Raw genomic sequence first — 12,337 nt, forward strand, 5'->3', positions numbered from 1 at the left:
TCCTTGATGTATTAACTTTTGAGGGCAGTGTGGTGTGAGGGAACTATATAAGACCTCAGGAGCTGATCTGTGTCAGATTAAAAGCAAACCTCTGGAGGATCTCTTGTCTCATATGATCATATAACAGATGAGATCCTGAGACCTACAGGAGGGAAGGAGGGATTGGCCAGAGTCTTCCAAGAAGCCTATGGATATAAATGAGATTCAAATCAAATTCTCAAACTAACCTGCTTTCCCCAATAGATATGACCCGGCTTTTAAAACAGTGTTTCCACAGTCATTGCAGGCATCAGCAGCGAGGTAGTGAGACTATCTAGTCTAATAAAGCCACAACCTAAAGATGGGACTTTTCTTTCTGAAAGATGGTGAAGATGCAACGTGTCCCGGGACCCAAGGATCCTGCAGAACTGACATACTACACACTGCACAATGGGAAGCCTTTGCTGGGGACAGCGGCCGCCAAGATCTTGAGCACCATTGATTCCCAGAGGATGGCTTTGACCTTGCACCACGTAGTCCTTCTACAAGCTGATCGTAAGAACTTTAAAAAACATTCCCTATGTTTACAATTTCAGGTCTCCTAAAAAGGAAAAGTTCTTCTTCAGAGCAGGGTTAATGGGCCCTCTAATTTAAAAATCAGGTAGATAACTCTTATTTCTGCTATGGATGGGAGAGGGAGAATGGGGGTTGGAGGGCTGGATGGAACAGGAGAAAAGATGTCAATGGCTGATGAATGATGATTTTAATGTCGACTTTTGCTTTATAATCACCTCCAGCCTTGGCCTGTGCTTCTCTGCGGCAAATCTGGCAAACACTGAAATAGCCCTGATTCTAGTGAGCCAGGTGAATTCAGGTTGATTGATTCTCCCCAAGAGATTTCCTCTCCCACGCAGGGCAAGGGCCTGCTGGCACCAGACTCTCTGGGCATGGCGGTGGCGACTCCGATTTCTTGCCTAAGTGAAAATGTGATACTCACAGAAGTCTCTAAATAGAAGCTGTCACTTTTTTTTCCCTGAGCTGAGATTGCTGCATAAACTCTGTTCTCATGGGGTTTCAAAAGAAAAACTCCTCTGTAAAAATTCACTTTTGCCCTAAGAATCTTTTAAATTCCTTTTTTACAAATCGTCAACCCAAGGTCAGTGTTGACCTTGGTTGATTTAGTTCAGCTTTTGTGAAGCTTTACCTAATTCTTCCAGCAGCTAATGAACCCTTGTTGCCAGATTATTATTTCATTGATACAATTTACTACTTAGTATAGAGTATCCTTTTTTGTATATCCCCATATATGTATGATATGATCAACATTTTAAAGCAATTATTATGTGCTAAGGATTGTGCAAAATGCTGGTGATACAAATAAGAAAAAAACAAACCTTGCCCTCAAGGAGCTTACAATTTAATATGGAGGAGCAGGAGAAAATGAGGGTACTCTTGAGGTATCCAGTGGTAAAGTTGGAAGTCTTCATGATGATGAGTTTCCAATGATGAGTATATCTTGAGTGGGGCATCATAAAGATATGTGCTAGCTGTGTCAGCCTGGGCAAATCACTTTACTCTATTTACCTCAGTTTCCTTCTCTGAAAAATGAACTGGAATAGGAAATGGCAAACCACTCCAGTATTTTTGCCAAGAAAATTCCTAATGGAGTCAGGAAGAGGCAGACATGACTGAAATAAGTAAACAGCAATCTGGTGGCAAATAAAATTTATGGATATGTTTCCCCTGGTTGTGCCATAAGCTCTTTGAGGGTAATGAACTGTTAAAATTTTTAGTTTTTATCCCCATCTCCTAGCATAATGCTGGGGCCTTAGTAGGGATTTCATGAATGTTTTTTGATTGGGTGGATGGGTGGGTAGCTAATTGAACATTTAATTTCTGCTAAACTCCCTTATAAAGTCCAAAAAAAGAAAGAAAAAGTGAACAGACCAATCATATTACCCAACATAGAGTGAGAATAAGGCTATGTATGATGTTCCATAAGGATAACCCTTCACCTCTGCTTATGACCAAGGGTTAACCCTTGGATGAGAGGTCAGGGTCATCCCACTTTCAAAATCATGAAAGGTCTCCCCAAAAGTCTTCAGTCTAATACAGAAACATAATTCATAGGGTTACAGATGCTAAATGGCATCAAGTCTAGACCCCCTAAGTTGAGGGTTCTGAACTTGGAGACTAGGGGCAGCTAGGTGATACAGTGGATAAAGAATTGACCCTGATGTCTGGAGGACCTGAGTTCAAATGTGACCCCAGACACATAATATTTGCTAGCTATGTGACTTTGGACAAGTCACTTAACCCCATTACCTTATAAAAACAAACAAAAAAGAATGAACTTGGGGCCTATTCACTTGTTTCTTTTAATATTCTGATAATTATATTTCAATATTATTGGTTCCCTTTGTAATCCTGTATGTCTTCTAAGAAAGCATCCAAAGGCTTCATCAAATATCAGTGTGATTCAAAATAAACAAAGCTTAAGAACCTCTGGCTTAGGGACTCCTCGGACAATGTCTTTAAAAAACCATGGCATGGATTTTCTTTGCCTTGATCATAATAGACCTTAAAAATGTTTATATAATAACTATTGCAACAAACAAGGACAAGAAAGGACGATAATTAATTCATTCACAAGAATAATTATTTTAGGTTCTCTGTCTCAAATATGTACTCTACATTTAAAAAATGGGGTGGCTAGGCGGTGCAGTGGATAGAGTACTGGCCCTGGAGTCAGGAGTACCTGAGTTCAAATCCGGCCTCAGACACTTCATAATTACCTAGTGGTATGGCCTTGGGCAAGCCACTTAACCCCATTGCCTTGCAAAAAAAAAAAACCAACCTTTAAAATTTTATTGATAACTTTTGTTTATTACCTTCATTTCCACATATATTACTCTTCTTGTCCCTGAACAAGAAGTCCTGCTTGGTAAATAAAGGCCTGGCCTTGAAGCTGAGAAGATCTGGATTCAAGTCATGGCTCTGATTTTATGCATATTAAATGTATGATAATAGATTGAGCCTCTCTCTCAATACCCTAGGAACTTTTCTAAGACTATGAGATGCAGAGAAGGTGTTCACTTGAATTGATTAGAAGGAATTTCCCCACCCAGCAGGTTCCTATACCAAGAAAATTACAGACCTAGTTCCTATCCCCTTCTGCTTCCATGGAGAGCCATCCCTTGTCATAAAGTCCAGAAAAGAAAGAAAAAGTGAACAGACCAAGCACGTTACCCAACATCTAGAAAAAGGCTACGCATGATGTTCCATAAGCATAACCCTTCACCTCTGCCATGGAGAGTCTCTTCTTCTTTTTCTGGGTACTTCTGAGTTCTTCAGTATCAGTGTAGTCACAATCATTCCACAACATTCAATTTCATATTTTCATCTTTTCCATTTGTATTAATTGAGTCATTGTGTATGTTGTTTTTTATGGTTTTCCTTTACTTTCTTTGCATCAGTTCATAAAAGCCTTCCCATACTTTTATTCATCTTCATTTTCAGAAATTATTTATTAAAGCACCAGCTGGATAGTAGAGTGCCTGCCCTGAAGTCAGGAGGTCGTCGTTCAAATCTGGCCTCAGACACTTATTAGCTGTGTGACCTTGGGCAAGTCACTCACTCTTAATTGCTGTAAATCCAGGGCCATCTCCAGTCATCCTGATTCCTATCTGGCCACTGGACCCAGGAGAGGAGAAAGTGAGACTGGTGACTTAGCACAGCGCCCCCTCACTCCAATCCAATTCACTTGCATGGCATAGTATCATCTCTCTGATGCCATGATCTTCTTTGAGAATGAAGAACAAACATCAGTAAGCACCTGTTGCATACAATGAATGGTGTTAGGTAAAGTTTTAAAAGGCATGACATTCAAATCCCATTTATGACGCATTCTATCTGTGGGAGACTGGGTAAGTTACTCGACTTCCCAGTGGCCCCAGATAGCTCTCTTGGACTCTAAATTGTACATGATATATTGTTCCCCTTTGGCAAGGTTGTTTTCTCAACCAAAGGTCCTGTACCAATGTGATCCAAGCCAGTCCAGCAAAAAAGAAAAAGTCGGGGCTGCTAGGTGGCATAGTGGATAAAGCACCGGCCTTGAAGTCAGGAGTACCTGGGTTCAAATCTGGTCTCAGACAGTTAATAATTACCTAACTGTGTGGCCTTGGGCAAGCCACTTCTTCATAGAGCTTCTAGTCTAACTAGGTTTCATAACAAATGGAAATAAAAGTGATACAAATAGAACAGGAGGAAAGCAAAGTTCTTTTGGAATTCAAGGATTCAAGGTGGAAACTGGGGAAGCCTTCACGGAAGAAGTGATCTTTGAACCAGAGCTTGGCGAGGATTTCTAAGAGGCAGAGAGATGGTAGGGAGAACATTCCAGGTTCAAGAAACTGGATGAGCAAAGATGCAGAGCTGAGTGAGTGTGGAATACACACTGGAGATGGAAAATAATCCATTTTGATGTACGCATTGAGCACCAGGATGAATATAGCAAGACATACACTTGCAGAGGTCAAGCAGGCCTCCCAAGGCCTCCCAAGAAGAATTTGAAGTCTAAGCTAAGGAATGTCTCCTCTGACCTGGGAGGATTTTTGATTAAATTATATTTTCATTCTTTTCTGCTCAAAAAACTTGATTTTTTCCCTCTCTGATCATAAATATTAACTTGATTTCCAACTTAAATGATGAAACTCTTGTAAATTAGATTGGCTCCAGCCACCTTGACTTTTGCCTAGAACTTTATCCCTTCAGGTGATTATACCAATAAATACATAGATGTTGGATCATTTTCATTGCCCTGACCTTGCTCATAGGAGTTTTAAAAGACGATTGACCAGTGTGCAGAAAATGAATCCATTCCATCTCAATGTAAATAGAGGTGAAGAGATTACTTATATGGTAACAAGATGAAATATAGCATGTAAAGATAAGGAGGATGAATCAAAACAATGGCCCAGTGGCTTGCTAAAGAAATAAAATATTATTGGTGTCTTATTCTCAACACCACTATGCATTATTTTTCCCCTTGTCAAAATATATAGTTCACTGTTAAATTTAATATTTACTACAAAATAAACAAGCTGTATGAAATAGATATGCATGGCTTCAAATGCAGCCCTATTTTTCTGTTCTTGGAATATATATGTTCATACATAAAAAGAATTTTTATAATGTAGTCCATAAAGGAAACATTTAACTATCTAGAATTTGGATCTTTAACATTTTTCATGTCGTAGACCTCTTGGGAAATCTGGTGAAGCCTATGGACCCCTTCTCAGAATATTGTTTTTATTTTTGTAATTTATATTTTGTTCCATTTTAAGTTATATATCAGTTCTTTCTTTGGAGGTGGATACTATATTCTTTCTTAAGTCCTTTGGAGTTGATTTAAATAGTTACGTATGCATTCATTTAGCCATCCCTATTGCTATTATTGTAGACAATGTTCTCTTGGTTCTACTCATTTCACTTTTCACTATTTCTTGTAAGCTAGAAGACTGTTTTGAAATCCAAAAATATTTTTGAAAATACATAGGATGACAAAGGAAGTTAATTATATTGAAAATGTTATAAAACTATATTTAAAAAACATGGACCTGACTTCACATGAATTCAGCTCAGACACGTGACACTAGTTGTATGACTCTGGGCAAGTCACTTAACTTTGATTGTGTCAAAAAAATAATATAAACCCAAAAAACACAAGTATGTGAATTCCAGGTTAGGAACTATAGGGATAAGAATTGTGATTTTATTGGCATAGGTAATTCCCAAATGGTTACTCTCTCAATGCAGGTCCACCTTTTCTTTGCAACTTGTAGAGAACTGCCTTCTAAGATGTCAAGTAACTCATCCAGGCTAATGCAGCCAATGGGTCAGAAGCAGGAGTTGAACTAGCTCTTTATAGCTCTGAATCCAGTTTTCTACTTACTGGGCCATATTGACTCTCATTTTCCAAAGATGAGTCTATAGACTATCTATAGAAAACTAAATTATTTTGTATTCATGCTGTAAAACTAAAATACAAATATTTGGTCATAACCACAATAGGAACAAGCATTTAAATGTCAATGGATACACACTGTCTAATGAGTTGTTTTCCAAAGTTAATATTATGATTACTCATCTGTTGAGTTCACAGAATCTTACTCTGCCTTCATATTAGATCTTGGCTAATGGAAAGGTTGTCTCTTACTGCCTATTTCGACGCTTCACAGTTGTATCCTCATCTTCTGTTTCTGGCATCCTCCTGGGAAAAGAAGGGTTTTCCTCTCACTGCTGATTGTGGGCTTCCTCTTGGGGAGTTGTTTGATTGAGTTTTCCTCAACATAGGTTCCTCACTCTTGATTCTGCCTTGGTGCTGTTGTTTTTATCTTGTTTTGTTTTGCTTTAGCGGTGGTTAAAAACCCTCCCAACAACCTGTGGATCATTGCTGCCGTTCTGGCACCCATTGCTGTGGTCACCGTGATCATCATCATCATTACAGCCGTGCTCTGCAGGAAGAACAAGAATGACTTCAAGCCAGACACCATGATGAACCTGCCTCAGAGGGCAAAAGTAAGTGGGATTTGACCCTTTCATTTAATTGTCTTTGGAAATACCCTTTGGGGATTCAGGGAGGGGAGTAAGACATTTCTTCTCAGAGTCATAGACTATCAGAACTGGAAGAGAACTTACTCAGAACATTGGATGTCAAGTTAAAAGGATTTATTAAGTGTTCACTCTTTTACAGACTCTGGGTTAAATTCTTTAAGAATACAAATATAGAAAAAGAAAGACAGTCCCTTCCCTCAAGGAGCTTACATTCTCATGGGGTAAGATAACATATAAACAGAACTGAACATTTAGGTGAGAACCTTGGAGGGCTGAACAGGGAAAAGGATTTTAGAATCATAGATCCCAAGTTGGATGGGAATCATCTAGTCTAACCCCCTCATCTTTACATATGAGGAAACTGTGGCTCAGGTTGACAAAGTGACTTACCCAAGGTCACACAAGTAGTAAGTGGCAGAACTGGGATTTGAAATCAGGTTTCTGCTGCCCACTAATGTCAGAGACGGGATTCTAACCCAAGTCTTTGTCCTAAGGTCCAGTATTCTTTGCACTTTTCCAAGGTATTTCTGTTAAAATTATATGTGGGGGGAGGGGGTGCAGCTAGGTGGTGCAATGGATAGAGCACCAGCCCTGGAATCAGGAGGACCTTAGTTCAAATGTGGCTTCAGACACTTCATAATTGCCTAGCTGTGTGACCTTGGGCAAGTCACTCTTAACCCCATTGCCTTAAAATAAAAATATAATAAAAATAAAGTTATATGGGTGGTATGGGTCAAAGGGAGAGGAAAGAGGGAGCCAGGAAAGAGACTTTCAACCTGATTAGCCTGTAACTCACAGAGTAGAGCCATGGGGCAAGAAGATTGTTATAACCTTCACAGTAGTAATGGTAATATTGATTGGAGGATCAATTGCTGAGCAAGAGGTGGAAAGCAAAGGGTATTGTGTAGGGGAAGGGAAAAGGGAGAATTATCCATGAGGAGTAGGAAAGATAGTGGGTTTCAAGTCGTTGGTTAAAACCCCAGCACGTCAGCTCTGCCTTGGGTCTCAGTGTTGAGTCGGTTCCCTCAGCCAAGGAAGAAGATGCTCAAGAGAATCTTGGACCAAAGCAACTGTCATTTCAGATATTTTTTTCCATTTAATTCAGTTCTATTAAATTCAATTCAGCTCAGTTGAGTTTGTTAAATGTCTATTATGTCCTTTTTTGTGCTGGTCATGGCCAGATTGCAGACACAAAAATGAAGCAGTCTTTGTCTTTAAGGAATTTATATTCCATGGGAGAAAAAACTTGTACAAAGAAAAATTTAATAAAAAAATAAATAGAAAAGTCATTTCTGGGAAGGGGAGAGCATAGGTCTAATATCAAGGGTGGCTTATGAGTAATAGAATGGAATTCCATAGAGCACAATAGAAGTTAAAGGTAGACTGTTATATGGATGGGAGGGTTAAAGGGGTATATATGGTAGGAATGGGTTAAAGGGAGAGGAGAGAGGGAGCCAGGAAAGAGACTTTCAACCTGGTCAGCCTGTAGTTCACAGAGTAGAGCCATAGGGCAAGAAGATTGTTATAACCTTCACAGTAGTAATAGTAATATTGATTTGAGGATCAATTCCTGAGCAAGAGGTGGAAAGCAAAGGGTATTGTGTAGGGGAAGGGGAAAGGGAGAATTATCCATGAGGCATAGGAAAGATAGTGAGTTTCAAGCTGTTGGTTAAAACCCCAGCATGTCAACTCTGCCTTGGGTCTCAGTGTTGAGTCAATTCTCTCGTCCGAGGAGAAAGATACTCAGGAGCATCTTGGACCAAAGCAACTGATATAGATGAGGAAGGGTGATGGGGAAGAGGGTACCTCCATAGGCCTGTTATCCTCTCTGGGAGTGATGCCAATAGCACCAGGCTTTCCACATTCCCCTTTGGAAAAGCCTCCATCTGTTGTCTGTTCAACCAAAAAACCTTATGCAAAACCATTTTTGTGACTTTTTCCTACCATTGGGACTAAGATCTATGAGGTCAGAAGTTAACACAGCTTTGGCTGATTGATTAATTGAAGCCCCAAGGAACTAGAAACATAACATCATAAAATGTGAGAGCCAGAGGTGACCTTAGTGGTCCTCTAACCTTCTGATTTTACAGAGGTGCTCACTTCCTTAAGATCATAAAGCTAACTGGACTCTGTGATGCCTTTTGTCTTCATCTCTGCCTGCGTCTCTACCTTCAGGCTATTTCCTACAAGAAACCTTCCCATTCCCTCCTAGTTTTCAGTGCTTCCCCTCCCCCCAAGATTGCTTTGTTTAGTTTTTAACTGTCTATCTGTGGACATTTTGACATATCTGTGTGATGGTGTGACAGTTGCCCCCACTCCTGCTCCTAGCCCATAACCAGATACTTAGCTCTCTTCTTTCTTTTCTTCCTCTTTCCTCTTTTTCTTTCTCACTCTGTTTCTTTCTTTGTTTGTTCCTTCCTTCCTTTTGCTGGTGAATAAACTTAACTAGTACAGATCTATAACTGAGAGCTTCCTGGGGACACTAACAGATTAAGCGACTTGTCCAGGGTCACAAAGACAGTATATTTCAGAAGCAGGATTTGAACCCTGGTTCTTCCTGACTTCAGGTAACATGCTATCCATTATCTCATACTGGCCGACTCAGGCACCTAATGAATGCTTGTTGAATTGAATTGAATCGAACTGAAGAAATGACAGGGTTGGGGCTATACTAAGGTGAGTCCTGATATCTGGTCCATGTGGTCAGTTGTCCCTTCTACCCTATCATACCAGTTCCTGCTTCTGAATAATCTCACTGGGAAGACCACTGTTCTCTGCAACAGTTAATATAGAGAGGGGCGGCTAGATGGTGCAGTGGATAGAGCACTGGCTCTGGAGTCAGGAGGACCTGAGTTCAAATCTGACCTCAGACACTTAATAATGACCTAGCTGTGTGGCCTTGGGCAAACCACTTAACCCCATTGCCTTGCAAAAACTAAAAACAAAAACAAAAACAAAAACAAAAACAAAAACAAAAAACCCAGTTACTATAGAGGCTTTCTAGTTCAGTGGAAAGAGTATTAGAATTAAATTCCAAGGACTCTGGGTTCAAATCTAGACTCTACCCCTTATTATCTTTGTGATTTGTCTATTAAATGCATTTTTTTCCTTGTCTGTAAAATAAGCAGGTTGAACTAGAGAAGCTGGGCGGGGGGGGGGGGGTATGATTATATGGTCTTATTTAGCAGGTGTCATTTAGAACCCAACAGAAAAAAAGGGAAAACTTTCAAGAAGTGGTATCCCATTCTCAGCTCAGCTTGGCTCCTGCGCCTTCCCAAGATGCCTCAGATAAACGATCCCTACTTTAAAAGATACGTTAGCGAAGAGAATATCTGGTGATCTTTTGCATGCCTCTTCCTGCACCTGCCCAGGATGCCTTGGATAAATGATCTCTACATTTAAAAGCTGTCTTAGCTTAGAGGATACTTGGTGATCCTTTGCATGCCTAATGGCCTAAAATCTGTGCTAGAGATGTCCTTGGAACGGACTGCATTTGCCCAGGTATCTCTATCCTATCTCTCCTGGCCACTGTGCTCGATGATCTCCTGGCCTGGGCTCTCTTGGAAGCAGGCACATCCACATGGATTTCCCTCGTGAAGAGTTTTGAGCAAAATTGAACTAGTTTGTCCTTGGAGGAGGGCTGAGATAGCCACTTCGATTTCCAATGCTCCCTATCAGGGAAAGCCAGACCACTGGAGCTGGCTTAGGGCTTCTTTTTTTTAAATTTTTTTTTTTTTTACTGCAGTCTTATGGCTGTTGCAATGGAGTGTGCAGCACTGCAGCCCTTCAGAAAAGAACCAGCTGCCTACATTGCTTCCCACAGTCCTGCCTGTGTGAACAGAATTCAATTAGTGACAAAAGGATGGAAGGGAAGGGGAAAGTTTGCCTTCCATGTTATTCCGTAGGCCCCGGGGGAGGATGCCAGAGGCATCTGGGTAACCTCAACCTCACTGCCAGAGTTCCTTGGGACCATCGGGTTCTCCCTGCTGGCCCAATCATCCTAAACAGAAGGTATTGGACAGAGAAGGTTAGTGTGCCTTTCCTGGGATCTGTGGCCAGGCTCACCTGATCTAATGGGCGTGATCATCTGCACCCATCTTCAGAGACAAGGTAGTATGTGTAACAGTGCACGCAATAATGATGTGATTCATGGTACTCTTCATATTAGGATGGGAAATTGTGATAGCAGGTCCAATTTTAGTGCTTTTTACCCTCTTTCCTTTTGTTCAAGGTCATTTTTTTGCCCCTTCCTTTGATTTGTAAGTCTTCCGGGGTCATAAAACATCCCAATTGTCTCCCATTCTTTTTTTAAAAATAATTCATTCTTTTTGAACCAACTTAGCTATTCTGGCAAACAACCTTCCATCTTCCATCTCCTTATTTTGTATAGGCTATCCCCATACCTTCCTCCCTCCCTTCTGCTTCTTAGAATTCTTACCTTCTTTCAAGATACAGTTCAAGTGCTACCTCATCCAGGAGACCCATCATGATCCCCATCCAATCTCAATTCTTTAGGAACCTTATGTCTATGTATCTCTGTCTCTGTCTCTCTCTCTCTCCCCCCAATTTTCTGTCTCTCTCTCTCTCTCTCTCTCTCTCTCTCTCTCTCTCTCTCTCTCTCTTCTCCCCCTCTCTTTCTGTCTCTCTCTCTCCCTCTCTCTCTATCTCTTACTCTCTCCCTCTCTTTCTCTCTCTCCTCTCTCTCTCTTTTCTCTCTTTTTGTATCTATCCTTCTGTCTGTCTGTCTGTCTGTCTGTCTGTCTCTCTCTCTCATTCTGTCTCTCTCTCTCACCTTTGCCCCTCTCTCCACATATATACGTGGATGTATATAAACAGGCAGTATACATATATATATGTATATTTGCATACATATACACACACATATTTATGTTTTTCTTTGTATTTTTTCTCTCCCCCCTCAATAAAAAGTAATCTCCTTGAAGTAGGGAGTGTTCTGTTTTGAGCTTTGAGTCTTCAATGTGTCTCTTATAATTTTTGACATATAGTACACAATTCATAAATATTTGCCAGGTGAAGTAGAGGAGTGAGTCCATAAGGATTTATCCTAGGTCACATTCTGACACTTGAATGGACCTCAAAGGGCTGTGATAGAGTTGCAGTCATGGAATGCTATTTGTCATTTACTTGGTGAATGAACCCTATTCCTGTAAAATTCTGGGTGATGGATGAGGCTATTTAAAAAAAAATAACCATGGATTGGTTGTATCATCAGGGATAAGTATAGATGGTTATAGAAATACTTGCAGATCTGTGCCATTTCGTGTTTATTTGGCGTTTTTAAACAACAGATGCTTCTGACTTGAGCTGACTTGATTGGCCCTAGACTCAGTTTTCTGCAGACTCATTGTTCTTCAGCTACTTTCATTGTTGTATAAGGAGATATTGTTCACAACTTTCAGTTGTTTTCCTTGTAGTGTTTTGGGGTTTTTTTCCTAGGGTTTTTTTTTTTGCAGGGGAAAATAGGGTTAAGTGGCTTGCCCAAGGCCACACAGCTAGGTAATCATTAAGTGTCTGAGGTTGGATTTGAACTCAGGTACTACTGACTCCAGGGCAGGTGCTCTATCCACTGCACCACCTAGCTGCCCTCTTGTAGTATTTTGATAATGAGCTTGTAGTCCTTGAATGCCATGACTCTTGTCTTGGCCACGATATCAAGTGTTCACTGGCTCTGCTTAAACTTAGCAGTGGTCAATATCAGAGTCAGTGTCTTTACCTTTGTCCAGTT

General features: G+C 40.5%; 1 protein-coding gene across 1 annotated transcript in view; it reads left to right on the forward strand.

Moving 5' to 3' along the window:
- KIAA1549L (KIAA1549 like) overlaps positions 1-12,337 on the forward strand; it is a 146,532-nt gene that overhangs the window by 105,305 nt on the left and 28,890 nt on the right. The window contains exons 10-11 of the mRNA XM_074231612.1: positions 363-534; positions 6,392-6,555. Of these exons, the coding sequence (XP_074087713.1) occupies positions 363-534; positions 6,392-6,555 (336 nt within the window). The remainder of the gene's footprint in view (positions 1-362; positions 535-6,391; positions 6,556-12,337) is intronic.

Source organism: Macrotis lagotis, chromosome 3 (genome assembly GCF_037893015.1).
Source record: "Macrotis lagotis isolate mMagLag1 chromosome 3, bilby.v1.9.chrom.fasta, whole genome shotgun sequence".
NCBI classification, from domain to species: domain Eukaryota; kingdom Metazoa; phylum Chordata; class Mammalia; order Peramelemorphia; family Peramelidae; genus Macrotis; species Macrotis lagotis.